The sequence below is a fragment of the Chaetodon auriga genome, chromosome 21 (genome assembly GCF_051107435.1).
Source record: "Chaetodon auriga isolate fChaAug3 chromosome 21, fChaAug3.hap1, whole genome shotgun sequence".
Taxonomy (NCBI): Eukaryota; Metazoa; Chordata; class Actinopteri; order Chaetodontiformes; family Chaetodontidae; genus Chaetodon; species Chaetodon auriga.
The window spans coordinates 9,801,518-9,822,146 of NC_135094.1; the positions used below are offsets into that span (position 1 = coordinate 9,801,518).

Here is a 20,629-nt window from a genome sequence, read left to right on the forward strand (position 1 = left end):
CTGTTAGAATTGAATAACCTCTTTCTGTAGATTTAACAGTTTCAGTTTGCTTGCTAACACTGACCTCTGTATGTAGTCTAAGCCGCTTACCACATCCAGCCTCAGCTCCTAAATCTCCTCTTTGTTGTAAGGTTCATATTATACCATCTTCCTAATCTTTAGAAAAGCCTCTCCAGTAGCCAAAAGATACATCTTTGCCATGCAGTGTTATCTTCACCTTACAGTTCACCTTAACAATCACTCCCTCAGTGGATCTCACCAAAGCTCCCAGTCATGAAGGGCGAAGTCAAACATCACTGTAATAACTGGTAACGATGGAACCTTCAGATGTGTTTTCTCCGCAAGTGCAGTGAATTTTGATCTTTACCTGCATGTCCGAACACTGTGATGCAGCCCAGGCATTTTTTGATGTCTAATTATAGCACAATTAAACATGTTGCCGTCACTACGCAGTCATTTTTGCCATAGTAACAACCTACGACAAACTCTTCATTTGATTAATTACTCCACATAAACTCGTTTTTTTGTGTAAGAGAGAACACTCTGTCACTGAGATAAAAATAACAAACATCACCAGAAGTGGCTTGAGGTTCGTCTTTGCCACCCTTGCTCTGTCGAGACAGCCATTTAGATTAGCTTTCACGATTCCGTGCAATTAAATTATGGCGCCTTTAAAAACTCACTAAGTGCTCTGTGATGGCAGTGATTGCTCCTGAGCTTGTTCTGCTGCAGGATAATGTAAATAGAAGAAATCATCTCAGTGCTGAGTATGTGCATTTACATACCTAACTGTTGTTTGCACTTACATATTAATCAGTATGTGGAGAGCAAATAGCCAAAATGTTACTCAGCAAGCTTTCCAAGAACTTTCAATCTGATCACTGAACAGCTCTGTGACCACTGTTTGCAAGCTGCGTTTTGTAATTAGATTTTTTTTTTTTCTTCTCTTCTTTATCCCTCCCGATGTGTCCAGTTCACTGGGCTGTGCACACACCGCCCACGCAGGCGATTGTCAACTCAGGTGGGCTTCCCCAAGCTCCTTGACCTCTCTCAACATGGGCGAGCATGAATTACATTAGCCACAGTTATGTAAACATTAATTAGATGAGGGATTCGGATAGTGCCACAACACCAATCTCCCGCTCTGCATCGAGCTGGAAGCCATTGCTCTCCACTAAGTTTTTTCTTGGATCCCAGTGCATATCTATGTATGTATGCATGGGTATGTGTTTCTATCATGCTCACAGGGATGCGTAGTAATAAACAGCCAGCAGATAGCAAGCCGATCTGAGACTGAGTACACTCAGCCATCTGCATGATTGAGTTGTGTGATATAACACTGAGCCCCAGGCTGGACGTAGTTTAGTCTAACTTGGGTTGGCAATGACTTTCAAACAGGGCAGAATGAACACGAGCCTAACTAACCACAAGTAGGTTGTAGACAGCCTGAGGTGATTCGCACAATTACAGTCGAGATGCTGCTTTGTTGCCGCCTGTAACGGCATGCAAGGAGTCACAAAACGAATCCGGCATCTGCTATCTGTTCTAAATCATCTGTTACACTGAATCATCATGTTTTATTTGGGAGTAAATATGGAGCTCAGGCCTCGCGGCTGTCACTCTGCACTACTCTCCGCTGACACCATGTACGCAAACAATGAGCAAATGAAAACTGGAGTGTAAATTAGCTGTAAATCTGCTGCTCTGCGGAGAAAAGTCTCAAAATAAACCTGAGAATTAGCAGAACGCTGGTGATGTATGGTTTCATTTCACGGGTGCTTGTTTTAGGAAAAGAGGGTGGAAAAAGGGAAAGTGTGAGCCTGTGTGTGGTATATTCTCCTTCTGCATATCATGGAAAGAAAAGACCTATTTTTGACCCCTGCCATTTAGATCACAGCTCATTGTGACGGCTTTCTTCACTCCAAACCACCACCTCTCGTCTAAACCCAGAGCCTTGGCAGGTGTGGACAAAATAACAGAAACAGCAAGTAATATGAAGCACCTAAGAAGGGAGCAGCGTCACACTTTGCTTTGAAAGCAGATCGAAGCCTTCTTTAGATGCTGTCACAGTCTGAAACTGTGTTTATTGAATAGAAAAAAAAAATCCTCCCTTTGAAGGATGAAGAAGGTGGAAAGCCGCTTTGCACGCAGAGATCCTAAACTTCCCATGAAGGTTTATTGATGCTTAGATCTTTTAATTTCTCAGGGGTGCAGGTTTTATGCTCCTTACACCAGGTTTTGCTCCTTTGTGCACAGGCATTAGATAAAAGCGGTTTCTGAAAGGCAGCCCTGCCATACATTCAAGCTTTGTATGCTGAAGGCCACAACCTACAGGTTTTTCCTGAGAATGAGCGACAAAGGTGGCAGTTCAATTTAGTGGCCATTTCTGAGGCTGTACATTTGAGGCACTTAACCACAACACTCTGAAGTGTCCATTTGTGACAAGCGCTCCTCTTTGCTGATGCACTTTGTGTATGTGTATACCTGCTGTCATGAGTTCTGGTAGTTACTTTGCAAACATACGTTCATCATGTAACGCTGCCACATTCAGCCAGTAGGAAATCAACATATGAATGACTCACCTTTGCCTTTGTAATTGTAATGCATTAATTAAATTTTTCATGTTTTGTGCACCACTTGCAAAGACCCAGGGCTGCCTTTTAAGTGCAAATCAGAGAGTTGGCAGTTCATAGTCAAATTAGCCTCGGCCTCAGCAATAAAATCATTATCATAACTCATTAATGTGAACATACAGTCAACTTGTTCCACACCAGTTTAACACAAATGACGCTTTAACTCTGGGATCAAATGTTATTTTAGGAGCCATTTTGGGGTGTTTGAGTATTCTAAACCTGAGACGCCTTGTGAAATTCTTCTAAATTGTTTCACTTACTCAAACTTGAGGGCATGTCGGGGGGAAAAAAAGCAGGGATTAAATTTACATATCAAAGCAAGCATACCGGTGCTTGAGGGTCCCTGCATAGATGTATGTGATCCATATTATTTATAGCTCAGGAACATCCCCTGGGACCCTCACGCTGTTCGCCGTCTGTCATGCTACAAGTGAGGACAGTTGTGTGAATGTAGCTTCCAATTAGTGTCTGTTGCGTCATGTCAGACCAAAGAGTTGCACAATGCGTGACCAACATTTAATCACGGTATTGATCAGACAACTTTTTGGAGAACAAAGCAAGCCGGCTGACAGGAGTCACTCTGAGGGACACAGCCGTGAGAGCAGGAGCAGGACTGTACATTACCATCGCTGATTCTCGGTCATACGGGGATGTTTAGCATGCCATCGACACGCTGACACCCTGTTAGTGCTAAGTGACAGTGGCCCTGAGGACGAGTGGAGCAAGGTGACTTCTGCCCTTTTGCTAATGAGCCCCGCTCCTCTGACTCATTCACCATTGACTGACACAGGAGGAGTTGGTCCTGTTGAATTGGGCTGTATTCCCTGGTGATTATCTTGGAAACTCAGCCTATTCAGGGTGCAGAGCTCTGCACTGAATACCTCGTACTAAAGAGCATGTGCAAGGAGTGCGACATCATCACCTGCTGCATGTGTAGGTAAGGTCAGACATGGACTAATGGGCTTTCCAGTTGGACAGATAAAAGCTTCATAGACTGCCAGAATAAATTAGATGGCTTGTGACAGTGATGGTGAGCTGCAAAAGAAGCCCGAAAACCAGTTCATCTCTAAACTTGACCTCTGTGTCAATGATTTGGAATCATCCCTTACATCCTGATGCACATCTCCCACTCAACACTTTCTGGTCACAAATGATTAAGTGTTTTTGAAGCGCAATAGCCAGATAAAATGTCCAAGTGACTCTACAGATCCCTCTTGAAACATCATCGGTGCATGACTGGCAGCCCACGAGGGGGACAACAGCACTTCCACAGTGTCTTCAGTGCATCTCTGAAAAGGCCAATTTGTCACTTGTCAGAAGGCATATTTTGTCTGAAACTATTTCTTACAGTATAATTTTTTTTTCTTACATTCTTCATGGTCCATTGCCATCAAATCAGTTGGCGTCACGTTGAGTAGCACTTAGTGGCTAAAAGCCTTCTTGTCTTTGATAAAGCATGTGAAAGGTAACCTCTGTCGTGAGGGTGGCTTTCTTTCTTTTATAAGCCACGCTTCCTCAAAGGCCGATCAGTGCTCATTGCATTGAATTGAAAACAGTGCTGTACATGAATTATATACATCCTGTTCAGCTCTTACATTACATCTATGATAAGCATGTTTTCTCCCAAAATATTTCCGTCTGATTGACCTAATCCTACATCCTTTCTGCAGGGAACAATTCCCCAGAGGAATTAGTGGCTGTCTGCATTCATTAAACTCAGTATCAGTCTAATTATTCACCAATGTGCATCTACGGACTAATTAACAGGGGATCAATAAGGGCCCTGGATGCCCCTCACGTAGGGGCCCGGTGCTCAGCCCCCTCATTATTGGAGCTGCATCCGAAGCTTCAAAGAGGATTTCACAGGCTCTACCCGAGGGGCTGGATGACACATTAGGCTGCACAGGTTTGGCAAAAGTTGATGCTTCTCTCTCTTTTTCTGTGTGTGTGTGTTTGTGCTGTTGGATCTGATTATAAGTATGTGAAAAATACCACAGGCTGTAGAAGAAGAAGACGAGCTATTTAAAGACGCTCCACAAGTCATGAGGCCCAGTGGAGATTTAACATGATTATGAGGTGAAAGACTGGAGGAATCTGTGACAGCACAAATTTAGCCATCATGCCTGTGCATTGCTCATCTACGTGTGTGCAGCTCATTGTAATCTTAAGTGTCTGCTAAATATGAAGCTACCATTGTTACAGTTAGCTTAGCTAAAAAAAAAAAACAGCTAACATGGCTCTGTCTAAAATCCACTAATTAACAGGTTATATTGATTATATATAGTTATGCTACTCTTACCACATTATGTTTTTTACACTTCAATTTTTGTATAATTTAAACAAACAGCTTTAGAGATACAGCGCCAGGCTAGCTGTTCACCCTGTTTCCAGTCTTTGCGCTACACTAAGCTAACCGGCTGCTTGCGGTAGCTTCATATTAACCACAGCAACATGAGAGAGGTATTGGTCTTCTTAACAATTGGAAAAAAGATGTAAGCTCATCATATTTCCTCTTTTTGGACTCACAGAGCCATACCATGCCCTTCCTTGTCAAAACCTGGCAACTACGTGACCCACAGTGCAACTCAGCCACCCACATTTTGGTGGGAGATGTTATGCCAGTAGCGGCTAATGTAGCCTGGAGGTGCTAGCCTCAAGCAGAGATGAGAAGCGGGCTGCAGAGGTCGGGCAAGTTCACTTCTCTCTAACTTTCTAATCATATTACACTCATGGTTGTATTTGCATGTTGGTTATTTATAATTTGGGTGAATTTTGGGGTGGCTGTAGCCTCAGCTGTTGATGAGGGAGAATAAAATATCCTTTAATGTAATCATCTTATCATTATTCTCATAAAGCTGTGAGGCAGCTTGGTGGAGGCCCTGGTTTTACAGAGTACAGGGTGTACCCGATGATGTCACTGCGATGAGCCCCCACAGTGCTGCTGAAAACCAAACTGAGGGACGACCTCTGTAAGTTGCCATGACACCAGGCACTAACCAGCTCTGTCTGGTTCCAACATCCAGCATGGAGCCACTGCGGCACATACACACTCACGCAAACACGTACGTCATGCGCTCGCTTGCATGGTCCTGTACCCCCTCACGCACACACACTGGTGATGTAGCTGGAATGATATCTCAAGGACTCTCCCCTCCACGCCGTGCTGGTTCCAGGAACCCTGCCAGGTTTTGGGGAACAGCTGAACTGGTTCGCTCACGTCAGGGTGTGCACTTCCAGGAGACCGCAGCTGTGTTTCATGCTCACCTGCACACGGCACACTCGCTGTGACCTGGCTCCAGAGAGCTGGGTAATACCTGCCCCAGCAAGAGGTCTGAACACAGGATTGCCTTTTGCCTTCTTCTGCAGCAAGGTGGAGCCCTTGTTGATGCCCCTTTAACCTGCAGAGAAAAAAAAAACAAACAGATGATGCAGTTTATCTTCTGGCTTGTCCTTCTCAGAGTGTGAGACACCACGCGGAGCAGGCAGTAGTTTAGGAGCAGCAGGCGGCTGTGAGGCATTGCACAGGGCCAAATGGTGTTTCTGTCCAAACCACAGTAGATCAATAAAGGCTCTGACCTCAACTGTCAGCCAACAAACTCTGTTCGCCAGGGGACGCTCATTTCCCTTTCACAATGGAAACAGGAAGCAATGAATGTAATCTACAAAAGTGCCTAAGCCTGTCAGCAAACAGCTCAGTCATGTGGATTTTTTGTTTCGCAGCTTAGGTGGCAGTTTACTGATTCCTCTCGGAGAAATCATGTCACGTGAAGCGGCTTCCCATGACACTAGGATCTATAGCTGACTGTATATTCAGGGAATATTTTTAAGCCTCTGACATGCCCCGGTGACACGTGTGAACCTTGAAAATCGGCCTGTGCATGCTCAATCACTTGTTTTGTAGAAAAGCAGACTGCACCCTGATGTAAAGCACGCAAAAATGAAGCAGGTTGTTCTTTGAGGACAACAAACAGCATGATCTTCCGCAAAATCCTGGAAAAACTATGCAGAAAAAACAACTCCTCCGTCCTCCCGCCAAGCAGGTCAAAGAATTTTATGTAATAATTCATCGACTATAAATACACGAGCAAACTGTCAGCAGCTAATCACGTCAGATTTATGCCACGATGCCACTGATGAGATTATTTTGCCCTCCTTCTAGAGCTGGCCCTCCGGCTCTCTCACCTCTTCTTTGATGCTAACGGGTCAAATTTTGGAAGCAGGGGGAATTTTCGAGCCTCGGGCCCGTTTTTGCATGAGTGAATGTCCTTTCTTTCCCCCTGTGATTCATGGATCACTGTGGCCACCAGTCAGTAGGTATTTAAAGATGAAGATGACAAAAAAAGCAAAGCGCACAGATCTCTGTGGAGAAATGCAGAATAAGGTTACTATTCCAGCAATAGGCTTGAAAAACAGCGTGAAAAGCTTCAAATAAATCAGCCAAATGCAACATTTTAACTGCACATGTGCACATGTTCCATAAATGGCCTAAAATGTGGCATGAATGCTCTTTGTAGTCTTTTCAAGAATACAAGCCACTGATCCTATCACAGTTATGGGGTTTTCTCTGCTCAGTAATAAATTCACAAATTGCATTCATTCATAAAGATCATATAAATGTGCAAAAGTGCTGGAAATCGTCATTATATCTCAGTTATTTCAGGATCTGCTTCAGACTGAAGATGAGACTGACGCTTCACTTACGTATGCAGTGGTGTGGGATGAAATAATCAAGTGCTCCTACCTGAATGTTTATAAGATTGTTTCTTTTGCATGTTTTCTCCGTGTTGAAAAGATTTTTATGCGATCACACATACAAACACTGTGAGGGTAGAGGGGAGATTGATAGATGTTCCTAGTTACTTAATATATTTTGATGCTAATACTTCTAGTAAAGAGTAGTTCTACTTGTTATATAGTATCTCTGCACTGTGGTATTGCTACTTTTACTGAAGTAAAAACTCTGAATCCTCCTTCCAACACTAACGCACTGCAACCAGAGGTGGAAAGTAACTAAGTACAGTTACTCAAGGTCTGTATTTAAGTACATTTCTGAGGCAATTTCCACTACTTTTTACTTCTACTCCAGTGCATTTCTGAGGTAAACATACTTTTTATTCCACTCGATCAATCTGGTAACTTAAGTCCCTCTGCAGATTTAGATTAATACAAAAATATGATCAGCAAATAAATTATGATGTAATGTTGTGATAAGATGATCCTCAGGGTGAAATTCACAAGCAACCCAGCATAGAATAAAGACACAGCTCCACCTTCACGAACATTAAAGATACATCGAATGTATACATGTTTAATGTAGATACATCAATAATCATTATTCAGTAATATAGATTTTTCTGAATAATTAGTTCTTTTACTTTTTGTTCTGTAAATATATGTTTATTCTAATACTTTTGTACTTCTACTGAAGTAAAATTTAAAAGCAGAAGAAGAAGTGAGGATTTCTTCCACCGCTGGCAGGAGCCACACTGTGAACTCAGGTGGGACTCAGTCAGTTGCACCATGTCAGATCAAAAGTCCAAAATGTCAATTTTTCAGGAACTTGGAGTAAAAAAGGAATCAAAGAATCCACTCGGTAAAGAGGATTGAGCTCCTTCAGCTGAAACTAACAAATGAAAAAATCAAAACCTGCGAGGAGGGTTTTCACATGAAAGCAGCGATATGTTATGGAGAGAACTATTTCTAAACCTGATCCTTTAAGCACATTTGAGAGCAGTGGAGACGCAGACACTGAGAGTGGGAATGACTTTGCTCTGTGGTCACAGCTCATAGAGAACTTTATCCGGCCTGTGATGTGTATTCTTCCATAAAAGAAACACCATGGCAGAGTAATCCTGTTTGGCTGAATTCACCCTGGATCAAAAGTCAGCAAAGACCTCCAACACTTGTGGAGACGGTGGATGACACAGGCGGCGAGACCAGCGGCTAACTAGTGGACTGTGTTTAAATTGGGTGATTTTAGACGATATACATTCACGTCACAGAGGACCTTATAGCCTTCTCTAAATCAGGACGGGGACTTTGGGCCGCTAATTACGCATTTCCTGCTCACATCTCCAAACACAGCATCACTTGTGACCTTATCTCTGCCTGTCAGAGCGTTCGCATTCACATGGCAAGTGTGGCGATGAATGTAATTACTGGAGCCCAAAATAATAACAGCATCGTCTTTGAGCAACCAGCAGCCACTCAGTTGTAATAGGACCCCCTCCCTCTATTTCCTCCAAATCAGTGGAGACAAGGACAAAAATAGAGTTATTAGAGTCCTGGATCTATGGGAGAAACACACAGAATGACAACACTATTATGAAGTTTATCACAAGTTCATAACTTCAGAATGATGTGCAGCCATTGTGAGGGCCACGGCACAGACACTCATGGAGGATTTCTCAGCTGTTGAAGAACTATTATACATACGCACTACAAATTGATATATTTTCATTTTGTTCCTAACTTTTGCTAATTCCGAAGTTCTTCTATTCATGTTTAATTCAGTGATTTATTTCTATTTTAGCTTCTCGTGTCTCGTTGGTTTCTGAAGGGTCCCTGCACTGTGGTGTTTTCCACTGAAATCAGTCACAATGGCCTGTAAATTATTTCCTTTCACTTCTTTTCATTTCCAGCACAGGGGAGTAAAACACACTACTAATAAAATGAAAGAAAGGAAACGGCATTCAAGCCGACTACTGAGCACAAGTGTGGAAATTATAAAGGAAAGCAACTCAATGCATAAATACTGTATCAGACAATGAGAGGTAGTTGGAGACAGCAGCTGATGAATCCGTCTCACCACACTCACCAGGTAGCAGTTCAGTTGTATCACATGAGCATCGGCATGTTTTGCCAGCTGCTGTTTCAAAGGTCAAGAATTAGCTTTCAGTCTCTACTGTGAAGCCGACGTGGACGAGATGTGCCTTAAAAGTTTGGAAATTTGAACATCAGCAATGCCACGAGAACTGATACTCCATCTGCTGATGAGGATCATGTCAGCAGTTAGCGAAATGAAAAATTTTTGTTTTTGATGCAAACCCAAAAATCGGAATAGGCTACCTAAAATATAATATCAAAGCATTGTGATATTAGGTCAATTCTATTCACACAAAACTATTAACTTTTTCACTTTAAGGCAGAAAAAAAGATGTCTGTGCAGAGTTTGAAAGTGTTTTCACATTATATCTGAGTTTGTTTATAGGAGCTGATTTTGTGACATCACAACTCATCTGAAAGCCAATCATTGGTCCAGGATGTAACTTACCTACATGTGACGTGATGAGACTGTGATGAGACTTGAAACTCCAGCGTACACCCACTGAGAGCGAACTTTTCAATGAAATAGGAGACATCTGGTGTATATATACATGAAATGGATTAATGTAATTATTATTCAAAGCAGATGTGTCTTGAAAAATGTTTGGAAGGGACCTTTAAGATGAATGAAACAGAAACCCTTTTCTTTTTACTATATATATATTTTTTTTCATTTTCTATTTCTGTTCTATTTCTTCAGCTTACTGGTGTTACATACAGATGCACTGTCTGTGTCAAGTTAAAATGTTGAATTAAAAACCCAAAAGCCACTTTCATATGAAATGGAACTATGTCGCCATCTTGTGGTCACAGGCGGAACTTCTCCACGCTAGCTGTGACCCGGAAGTGCTTTAGCGTGTTTTTCTCTTTCGCACGTGGGGTGTAGACGTTTAACAGCGCACACCAACATGGCTGCGTGCAGTGTGGAAGCGCTGCTAGCTAAAGCTGAGCAAGAAGAGGCAGAAAAACTGAAAAGCATCTCCGTCCACAAAGAGCTGGACCTGGAGTTCGACATCGGCAACCTGCTAGCATGTGACAAGAACCGCATCGAGACCCGGGACTTCAGAGAGCAGAAGAAAGAAGACTTCCTGCGCTCGTTAGCTCGTGACAACACGCAGCTGCTCATCAACGAGATCTGGAAACATCCTACAGAGAGAGTCGAGGAGGCGATAGTGGTCAAATTACCCGACGCGTTGACCCCGCTGCCCAGAGAGAAACCACCTCCGAAGGCCAGACCTCCGACAAAATGGGAAGAGTTCGCCAAGCTGAAGGGCATACAGAAGAAGAAGAAGACCAACTTGGTTTGGGATGAAACTGCGAAGGAGTGGAGGAGGCGCTGGGGCTACAAGAGGGCCAAAGACGACACCAAGGAGTGGCTGATCGAGGTGCCGGAGACCGCAGACCCCAACGAGGACCAGTTCTCCAAACGCGTCAAAGCCAAGAAGGAGAGAGTGGCCAAAAACGAGTTCAACAGGCTGAAAAACATCGCCAGGGCGCAGAAGGTGAAGGTGCCAGGCGTGGGTCTGACCCCTGTGGCCCAGCAGTCCAAAGACGACCTGTCCAGAGCTGTGAGTGTGGCCCGAACCTCCACAGCGTCCATGGGGAGGTTCCAGGACCGCCTGCCCAAAGAGAAACCCCCGAAGAACACGGGCAAGAAGAGGAAGTTTGAGCCCCTCATCGGCAACTTTTCTAACGAGAAGCAGAAGCAGCTGGAGCTCCTGAAAATCATGGACAGCAAGAAGCCCAAGCTGGACATCACCAAGGCTGTCAACAAGCAGATGAGAGAGGAGGACAGGGAGGAGGCAGCGGCCAAACACAAGAAGGGAGCAGGGAAGAAAGGACGCAAAGGCAGCATGCCAGGCAAAGGCAGAGGGCAGGGTGGGAAAGGGAAAGGAGGTAAAGCTGGAGGAGGGAAGAGGAGAGGCAAACCCGGGAAGCGCTGAGGACTCTGTCCCTCCTCTGTCCCGCGTCACCTGTCTGTGCCTGAGCATCAGAACTGGACTGAAAAGATGCAAAATGATATGACCAATTCACCTGTGAGCGATGGGTGTCATGTCGGGACTGTCCAGGATTTACGTGGCTCTTTTTCTGTCTCTAAATCTGTAAATATCTGTGCCAGCATTCATGGAGGCTTCCTGATTAATATATGTGATATTAATGGAAAAATACTTAAACTGCAGCACATATTAAACAAAAAAAAAGTCAGGTGATTGTGTTTCCTGTTTTAATTGAATGTAAAGTTTATAAAGTCAACGTCATAATAGACCTTCATAGCAGAGAAAATCTATATTTGAAGTGCTGTAGAGAAGTATTTCCTTCTAGCAGTGTGTCACTTTTTACTGTAATCATCAAAAATCCAGCAAGCCTGTGTGGTCAGGTATGAAATAGGAACACAGAGTGACTTCAGAGTGTCTAAATGGGATTCAGCCATCATTCACAGGTGTGTTTGTCTGACGTGTGCAAACAGAATGCAGTATAACGTCTCATGTTGTGTATTTTCACATCACCCAGCCCTGCCTTTGTATTAAAAATAGTAAAAGCTGATGCAAGTTCAGGCCAGTGAACGCATCCCAGCACCAGATGAAAGGCATTATCAATGGATTGGTGATGCTGATACACTCTGATGTTTCCAAAATATCACCTCTGCTAATAAACTGGGATGGACGACAGCTCCTTGCAGTGAACTTTTTTTTTTTTTAATCAGCTGCCTTCGCTTTTCTTCAACCTGAACACTTGAATGCTCGAACGGCGAGGTGCTCGTGTATTTTCTCTCTCCCTTGAGGTAAACGTCAGACCTGTCGTCTAAGCGGCTTAGCTGTGGTTTTTGGTTATGTAAAGGCTTTGCTTTGGCCTTGATGTCTAGACGGGAGGTGTCACACTGAATTAGGAGCAGTCAGAAGAGTTTGGTACATTTGGAGACAAGTACATAAAAAGCTGTTATTTTATTTCCTATACTACTCTAACTGATGGTGTTCTGTTCTGAACAGGTACATCATTTCATGTGTTACCTGTATGAAAGAGACTCCTCTGAGGGATGAAGTCCGTTCATGTGTTTTGCAGGACTGCTGAGGCCAAAGATAATGAGGTTAATTAGTTGTCTCATCCATTTACAGTTGTTTACTTGACCTCCTGTTGATGTTGATGGAATTAAGAAGATAACATGCGCCTGTTTTCTAGGCAGGTTTGTTGCAGAAAATAAAGCTAATCAAGTCATCCCGCAGTCGTTTTTTATAATGGAGGCTTGCAGCAAACTGCACAGGAATGATGGCGAGCAAAGCTGAAGCAGGAGCTACTCAGGACCCAGAGCATATAAACTAAAATACTTAACAATACTGGACAGTTTTCCTTCACTGGCAGCTCAGGCCTGTCGTGTTGTGATTCATGCAGTCATGTGATGCACAGAGGGCATATAGCTTGTGCATGTTAGCATGGGATTTCAATCACAGCCCATCTGTTGAGCGGTCCGCCGCCCCGTCCCAAGCCCATCCATCTTTGTCTCTGCTCACCCAGGCCACTGGAAAATGGGCCACAGTCAATAACCCAAAATCAATCGAGCACTCTTTGACGAGCTTGAATTATGAATTCTCATCCATGTCAGGCGAGCAGTGGCAGCGACCTCTAAACTTCTCTTGCATGTGACCAGATGGTCAAACAATAGGCACTGGCGTGAAAATGAGGTGGTCAAGCACGATCTCCGAACACTGCCCTTTATTCCACCACAAAAGACTGAAGATAGATTTGTGTCTGGTGAAACTTCCTCTTGAAAATGAAGAAAAACACAACTATTAATCTAGCAATCACACACTTTTCTGTCATAAACAAGTGTTTTATTCGTCCCTCGTCTTGTTCTGCACATGCTGAGTGAGTTGGACCACAGGAAGGACGCGTTGTTGCTCGTGTCCAGCTCCAGTCAGTGCTGCAGTGGATTAGTCAGCTGCATTTATTTAAAGGTAGTGCAGGGAGAGTGCAGGAGCTTCGCCTCAGTGTGCAACTGTCAGATCTTCAAGATGCAGCGCATCTACATGCACAGCAATGAGCACTTTGAAGTCTTCACCACTGTCCTTGCTCCACAAGGTGAGTGGAATCATTTCTGCAGCGAAGTGTGGCGTAGCATGACGTTATTTACATTGTTAGTGAGAGCAAGGTGGCATATCAATGTCAGATGATGAATAAATAATGGAGCAGATCCTCTGCTCTTCTCTCTCTGTTCATTTATGGACATCTATGTCAAGAAATTCTCATGCACATTTGCAGCTGTGGCAAATTATAAAAGTAACCTTTTTTGCTGATTCATTTCCACTCTAACGGTTAACAGGGAGGTATCGATACAGAGCAGAGGCTGAAAAGGCAAGTTTGACATTCTCCTTCTTCTGCATGAATGAAAAATGGATCAGAGGCTGCAGGTTGTTCATTTGACATCACATTGGTCTTACACTGCAGAAATATGAATCAAAACAGATCATTTAATGTCCTGTGTGGTTAACATACACTTGACACTGATGTGATGAAAAGTCAGTCAATTTCCTGTGACTCCATTATGTTTTTCATTTATCTAATTCCTCCGACAAACATGGACTATATTTAGGAGGAACACATAATGAGGAGTAGACCCAGATTTAGGGTTTCTATTCCACTGCACCGCAGATAATCTCTGAGTCTTCACACCTAATCCTCTCCATTCACTGAGCATGACCTGCAGACTGCAGAGGACACACAGAGAGAGACTGCAGTCCAACAAAAACTGATGCAACAACCTGCACCTCCTCTAAAATCATCTGTAAAATTTAAACGTGCATCTTGCCGTTTGAAATGAAACAGGACTGTAACTCTCCCTCTGTCCATTAGATGGTAGTGGTGCACAGTTACAAGCCCCACTGGCCAGATGAGCTGGAGCTGAGTCCAGGTGACGTCATCCTGGTGCTGTCCAAGCATGAGGAGGAGAGGTGGTTTGGGCGGCTGCAGGACGGCCAGCGGGGCTACTTCCCCGCCTCCTGTGTGATGGAGCTGAGCCAGGTTGGTTGGCTGCCTGAATGAGCTCAGCAATGCAGCATTACTGGACTGTGTTGTTGCTGCTGCTTAATGTCAGAAAGCAGATTATACTTTCGTTTCTTTTTTATTTTTCTCTTCCACAACAGTGTAGGTTTCAAAGACTGTGAAAACACAGTTTGTCAATCAGCCTCTTTCTATGAGCGATGGGATCTTGATGAATGAACTTTTAAAGGCGCACTCACGCATGAACAACTCAGCTTGTGAAAACTTGTCTTCTGTGGCTCTTCAGTGGACACCTGATGATGTCACAATGATGTCATCAAGGTTACTGGATGCTGCATTAATAGATAATGTATTATAAGATATGTTCAGTCAAAAAGTTCAAATAAACCTAAATGTGCTGCCACTGTCTAAATAAAGAAATCAATTAAAGCTAAATAAAAGCAGAGGAGTTTGAGCTGTCTGCTGTGCTTTAATGTGACACCAGAGGAAGTGTAACATTTATTTCAGGACGTCCGCAGGACATTTTTAACTCAAACAGACTCGATGGTTCTCCTCCTCAGGTGAATCTTCCTCCAAAAGCCCTACGGAGGAGTGTGTCTCTGAGAAGCTCAGCCTGCGACGATGCAGGTGTACGCAGCAGACATGGAAAGTAAGTGCAAATCTTGTACAGCAGCCATAGCAACAAACACACATCCCCCTCCACAAGTGCACACATACGCATCATGCACACACCCAGCACCCAGCAGCTGTTGCACCACCGAACCCCCACACATCCCCCATCTCACCAAAGCCCATCCCACTGCTCTCCGCCCAGCGCCCCCGAACAGGTGGCCCCTCTCGTCCCTCATTAGTTGACAAAGCACACTGATTACTAACCCCCCTAAACACACACATACGTACATACAGGGGTGCGCGCAAACACACACACACACACAAACCAGTCAATCCCCTCTCACTGCACTGCATCTCATTAAAGAAGAGCAGGAGGGAAAGGAAAGACTTTGTAGTTTTTCATCCACAAAAGATATGAGGACATGTTTGACAGCTCGCTCGAAATCTTTTGGGAATATTTGTTAGATCGCCAAATATGAAATAGCTTTTCATCAATGCAATTGATTCAAAATTGCAGCAAAACTTGTGTTGATAAGGTGCTGGATCTATCTTGAAGTTTATTAGACACTAGGGGGCATTTATTTTTGACAGCCTGCCGCTGAACTTTGCTCACACACTAACATAAACACACACACACACACCACACAGAGCCCTCTGTACAGCTCCGTGCCTGTCTTGTCTGCTCGCGGTGGAATTTGGGTCATGAGGAATAAACAGGGCCTTTGTGTTTGTTATTTCCTCTTTGTCCCCCAGTGGACACATTCTACAGGCACTCAGGGGGGGGAGCAGAGGGGGCGGAGCAGGAGGAGGAAGAGGAGGAGTGGGGCTGGATGGGGGCCAAGGTGAGAACGAGGGCCCCTTCCTGGTGCGGAGGCCCCAGATCCCTGCGCCTCAGCCCGTGGCCTCCCAGCTTCAGACGCACAGATCCCCAGGCCTGCTCCACAGGATCTTGTCCAAGTGCCGGAAAAAGAATGAATGCCAAGGAGCCACCAACGGGGCCTTCGAGGGCGACTAAGAGGCCCTGTTCTTTGTCCTGGGTGGCTGAGCTGAGTTCACTGTGGTGGGGGAGTATGTGGGTGAATGGAGGACCTCTGAAACAGGAAAAGACGGGTCTTGAATATCCTGATGTGGGCAGGTAATCATGGTCAAATCAGGTGTTCTCGGCTTGGCTGAGGTCGAATGGCAAGTGCACAAACCTAAATCAGCGATGTCACAGAAGGTGCTGCGTCTGATGGACTGCGCCTGATGTGACATCACTGATGGGGGCGTGGCCACAAGTGCAACATGCCAGAGAGTTTGAATGCACAGAGAGCTGAGCAGCTGCTGTTTTAAAATCCAGGCTTACGCTTTGGAAAATATATAATTACCAATCACTGCAGTCGTATGTGTAGCAGAGGACAGTCAGAGCTGGTGGCCATCAATAGAGCAATAAGTAGATCGAATGTAGCCTTTTTCCACACTGATGCTGTTATTTAAGTGAAGCGTTACCTCTGTTGTCTGTGCACATTTCGTTCCATCATTCATGTTTCTTAACTTGCTCACTTGGTTCTGTTAATGTGTATATATTTGGCTGCTTAATATGCAATTATTATTATTATTATGACTATAAAACCAGTAAACCCTGACAGGCTGACACCTTTTCATTTCCATGAAATCATGTCTCAGTGTATTACCTCACACATCAGCTCCTGTTCATTTTCCTTTGAACACGCTGGGCTTCTCTCCTATTTAACAGCGCTGGAGGATTAAAAAAAAAAAAAAAAAAAACCTCTCTCAAGCGAAAGGAAGTGTGATTGAGGCGTGCTGAAAGCCTCGCCAAAGGACCGGGGATTGGGCCGGTTGCCCCGGCAACGCCAAAGCAGCTCTCAGATGTTGCATGTAGTCTTCTTCTGTGGTGCCTCCCAGCATGTCTCCGTAGCGGGGTCTCTATAGGGTGAGCTGTAGATTACCTCCTTCCAGAGGACACAAAAAACAAACCTAATCCTAACTTTGGCCTTGACCTGCGTAGGGGAACACACTCCTCCTCCTCCCCCACCGTTTGATATTCACTGTTGTATAATCCTTTGTGATAAAGGCTGTAGGAGGCAGTCACTCTGGGGCCAGTGTTTGGGCGGCATGTCTTGCACTGGAAGGGTGTAAATGTTACAAAGAGACACAGCTCCACTGGTCCTCTGAGCAAACTCTGATTCATGACGAGAATATCTGAGTGGGCCTTTCCGCTGCCGTTACTGTCGCGGCTTATCTTCAGCTTGTGACTCTTTTAAGTAGAGGGAAGGATTTACTGAGAATATTTCCATTCAGAATGTGACCCTGGAACAAGATTACAGTGACCACATATGGCAAACGTGTACAATACGTCCATGAATAGGTGTATGGGAGTCATTCATTCCAATTCAGACATGCTCACAGGGCGCGCAGATGTAATTCGCTTTCACTCTTATATTAAAATCATCCACTTTAGGCATTACCTCAAACATGGCCACTCCCGAGTCAAACGGGAGCCTGACTTACCTCACGCAGCACTGACACACACGAGTGGAAACAGTGACCTATATAGGGCGGAAAGGCCAGGGTCCAATTTTAACGCACACGCACATGCACACAGAAACCCAGGGCTGCAGACTCTCCCGCCTAAATGTGCCCTATCCTTGCTGTGTTCTGCTGGGTGTCTTCGGGGGGGGGACGAGGGGGGGGAGGGGTAACAGGGTGCCTGCCAGATGACTGCTCTGTCGGCCCAATAATGGGCTGCCATCTGCTGTCTAGCATACACAAAGGCAAACAGTGAGTGTGTGTGTGTGTGTGTGTGTGTTTGTACACTGTGCTCAGAGGAAGAGGGTTGGGTAGATTTGCTCGGACGCCTGCAGGCTCTGTGTCATATCTTAAGTGTGCAAGATAGACACACACAGACACACAAACACACCTTATGTAATGCCTAACTCAGTGAACTACAGGGTACTGGAGCTGTGCTGGATCATAAAAATGGCTGCCTCATATAGTTTTAGACCATATTCAAAAAAAAAAAGAGGGAAAATATAATTCACTTTTAACAAGTCTCACAATAATAGCTTTGAACATCTAACAAGTCTGGTCTGTATACAACAGGTGTGTGTCTACATGTCAGGAAGTCAGTGTAGTCTCAGAATTGCTTCCCTCACATACACACATGAAGCATAAGGTGGAGGCCCTGCTGCCAATAACCAATTAAGAGGCAAAAGGTCCCTGACATCTTTCAACTCTTCCTGTGGGTCAAACAAAAACAAAAGACCCTCTTGTACAAGAACAAGAGCGAAGGGAGGACAGATTGATTAAGTGGACATGGCGTGCATGTGGCGCCCGTGTGTTCATGTGCGCATTGTTTACGTGCGTGTGCGCCGCCGCTCCTTCAGCATAAGGCAAGTCGTCACGTTCTTCGCCTCCCTCGATTTGGGGGGCAATTGAGTGAATGGGCCTGTAAAACCAACAGCCCCAAGGACAAAGGAGCCCGGGGGCATTAAGTCATGGGTGAGTGGGCCCCTTTAGGGCCAGCAGCTGACCCTGTGGAGAGGCCTCTTGTTCTGATGGAGGGGGCTCGTGTCCCTGGACCCCAGGCCAAGTTGACAGCATCCCAACATATACATACACACATGACAGGCGATTTCAGCTTAAACCACTCTATCAGCTGGAAATCCCCAAACCCCGACAATTCACCTGCACGGCTGTCAACTCCACCTGGGGAAAAGCGACAAAATGAGATTAAAGGTGGGGGATTTAGATTTCCTTGAAAGCCATTTTCTTGGGGAAAATGGCTTTCAAGGAATTAGTTTTTGGCAAGAGCTCAAGTGGCTGCTATGCCTGCGGTGAGCATGTCAGAAAAACTAAAGGATCATCAGAAATCTTCATTACGTGGGAAATACCATGTAACCTACTCTAATTTGTACAGGACCACTTGGCAGAGACGCGAAAGCTCCGCTCAATGTCAAAACCACGCAAAAATGGAGACACAGAATGTAAAATGCCGCCGATTTCATGCAACATATGCATTTATTTTTTCCAAATTAAGTACATGGTTACAAAGACAGCTGGCAGGATTTCTATGGTACCTTGGTTATGATTTCAACTGAAAATGCTACAAAATATAGAGCGAGTGTTACACCTGTGATTCACCTCGTCAGTTAAAGCAAACTCCAGCATCTCGTGTATTGCTCATGCATAACTACAGTAGTATATAACAGCTGCTACTATCCTGTATATGTACTTAATTCCCTCAAACCCTATGATGTTACATGGCCAAATGCTGTTAACGCACAAACATATTAGCTTGGACTGAACGAATGGAATGTACAAACACAAGTCAAACCAACAAACAGAACATATGACACAATTATATACAGATTAGACACATCTCAGCCACCAGATTCAAACACAAATGTCTCATGGATGTCAGTCTACTTTCTGTCTTAGACTCGTGTACGCCTGATCTTTCCACTTGATCTCCCTGACAAGATTCCCTTCTTATTCTCACTCAAATGCTTAATGCAGGATAATCCAGATTATAACTAATACTGGATCCACTAATGCCGATAATACGAAGAAGACCATTTATAGCTGTAGTGTTGCTTCAGCAGATTATAAAAGTTTTTGTTTCAGGATGCTCGAAAAAATGACATGAATCAGCCTGTTAGCATGGAAGCACAGTGCAGCGCATTTCTTTAGAATCACACGCAAGTTGGTGCATATTTACACTTTGTTCTCAGCAGTGTCAAATAATGAGTGAGCAGGTAGGGGTTGGGGGTCTTGCTCAAGGGCATTTCAGCAGGATGCAAGGTTACTGAGACACTGGCTGCTGCAGGGATCAACTCTGGATCTCTTTGTAACTGGACAGTCTGTGTTAGCTGTCTAAAAAAAACTGATGTAAGGCTTTCATGTAGTGTATCGAAGCACACATATCTGCAGCAGAACAGGAGAACAGAACATGTTTAAATCAAGCAGCAAGATCTTAATGTCAGCATTCATTACAAAACGGGGAGACAACCGTCTAACACACACACACACACACACGCTCACACATACACACACACACACCAAAAAAAAAAAAAAAAGATTAAAAAAAATGAGGACAAGAGCTACATCATCAGAATGAACATTTAAAAATTAAATGAGTAAAAAGTGCAATTTGTCTATGATTAGAGGTCGGAGATGGAGTTCTGCTACCTAACAGCAAAGAGCACATTCGAATCAAAGGGGAAAAAAATGTCCTATCTACTGTACACGTTACGAGATCACAGACGCAGCTACACAATGATTATTTGCTAGATCTTGCCTGATCAAGACAAGGAATTAACATGTTAAATTAGTGGCAGTGCATGTTCTTCTAACTTGGAGTAATGAAACTGAATGGTAGCCCAATCCTGACTTTGAAAGAGAAAAGACAATAAAATTCTTCAATAATTTCTCTTAAATGTGTTTTTTTTTTCTCCTTTTTAGAAATAAATAAATTAGTAGACATTAAATAAATAAAACCTACAGCCTTCACATAAAAAGTAAATCCTTCTCGACCAAATGCTTGTTGTGGAACACTGATGATATGA

The 20,629-nt window shown here is 44.1% G+C and overlaps 2 protein-coding genes across 2 annotated transcripts; both read left to right on the forward strand.

Annotated features, from left to right (window-relative positions):
- Positions 1-10,352: 10,352 nt before the first annotated feature.
- On the forward strand, positions 10,353-12,127 carry rrs1 (ribosome biogenesis regulator 1 homolog). Its single transcript, XM_076760895.1, has one exon. It carries the CDS (start codon positions 10,367-10,369, stop codon positions 11,399-11,401), a length of 1,035 nt encoding a protein of 344 aa, XP_076617010.1. The 5' UTR covers positions 10,353-10,366; the 3' UTR covers positions 11,402-12,127.
- A 1,102-nt stretch (positions 12,128-13,229) lies between these two features.
- On the forward strand, positions 13,230-16,687 carry LOC143339650 (uncharacterized). The gene is made up of 5 exons (XM_076760991.1): positions 13,230-13,532; positions 13,774-13,805; positions 14,304-14,471; positions 15,011-15,099; positions 15,816-16,687. The coding sequence occupies exons 1-5, from the start codon at positions 13,313-13,315 to the stop codon at positions 16,075-16,077; spliced, it is 771 nt and encodes a 256-aa protein (XP_076617106.1). The 5' UTR covers positions 13,230-13,312; the 3' UTR covers positions 16,078-16,687.
- The last annotated feature ends 3,942 nt before the right edge of the window (positions 16,688-20,629 follow it).

Excerpts from the sequence above, each read along its gene's own strand:
- LOC143339650 (XM_076760991.1), top strand. The coding sequence starts at position 13,313 with ATGCTGAGTGAGTTGGACCACAGGAAGGACGCGTTGTTGCTCGTGTCC. Across the intron at positions 13,533-13,773 it reads CACTGTCCTTGCTCCACAAG|GGAGGTATCGATACAGAGCA; the intron begins GTGAGTGGAATC and ends AACGGTTAACAG. Across the intron at positions 15,100-15,815 it reads GTACGCAGCAGACATGGAAA|TGGACACATTCTACAGGCAC; the intron begins GTAAGTGCAAAT and ends TTTGTCCCCCAG.
- rrs1 (XM_076760895.1), top strand. The coding sequence starts at position 10,367 with ATGGCTGCGTGCAGTGTGGAAGCGCTGCTAGCTAAAGCTGAGCAAGAA.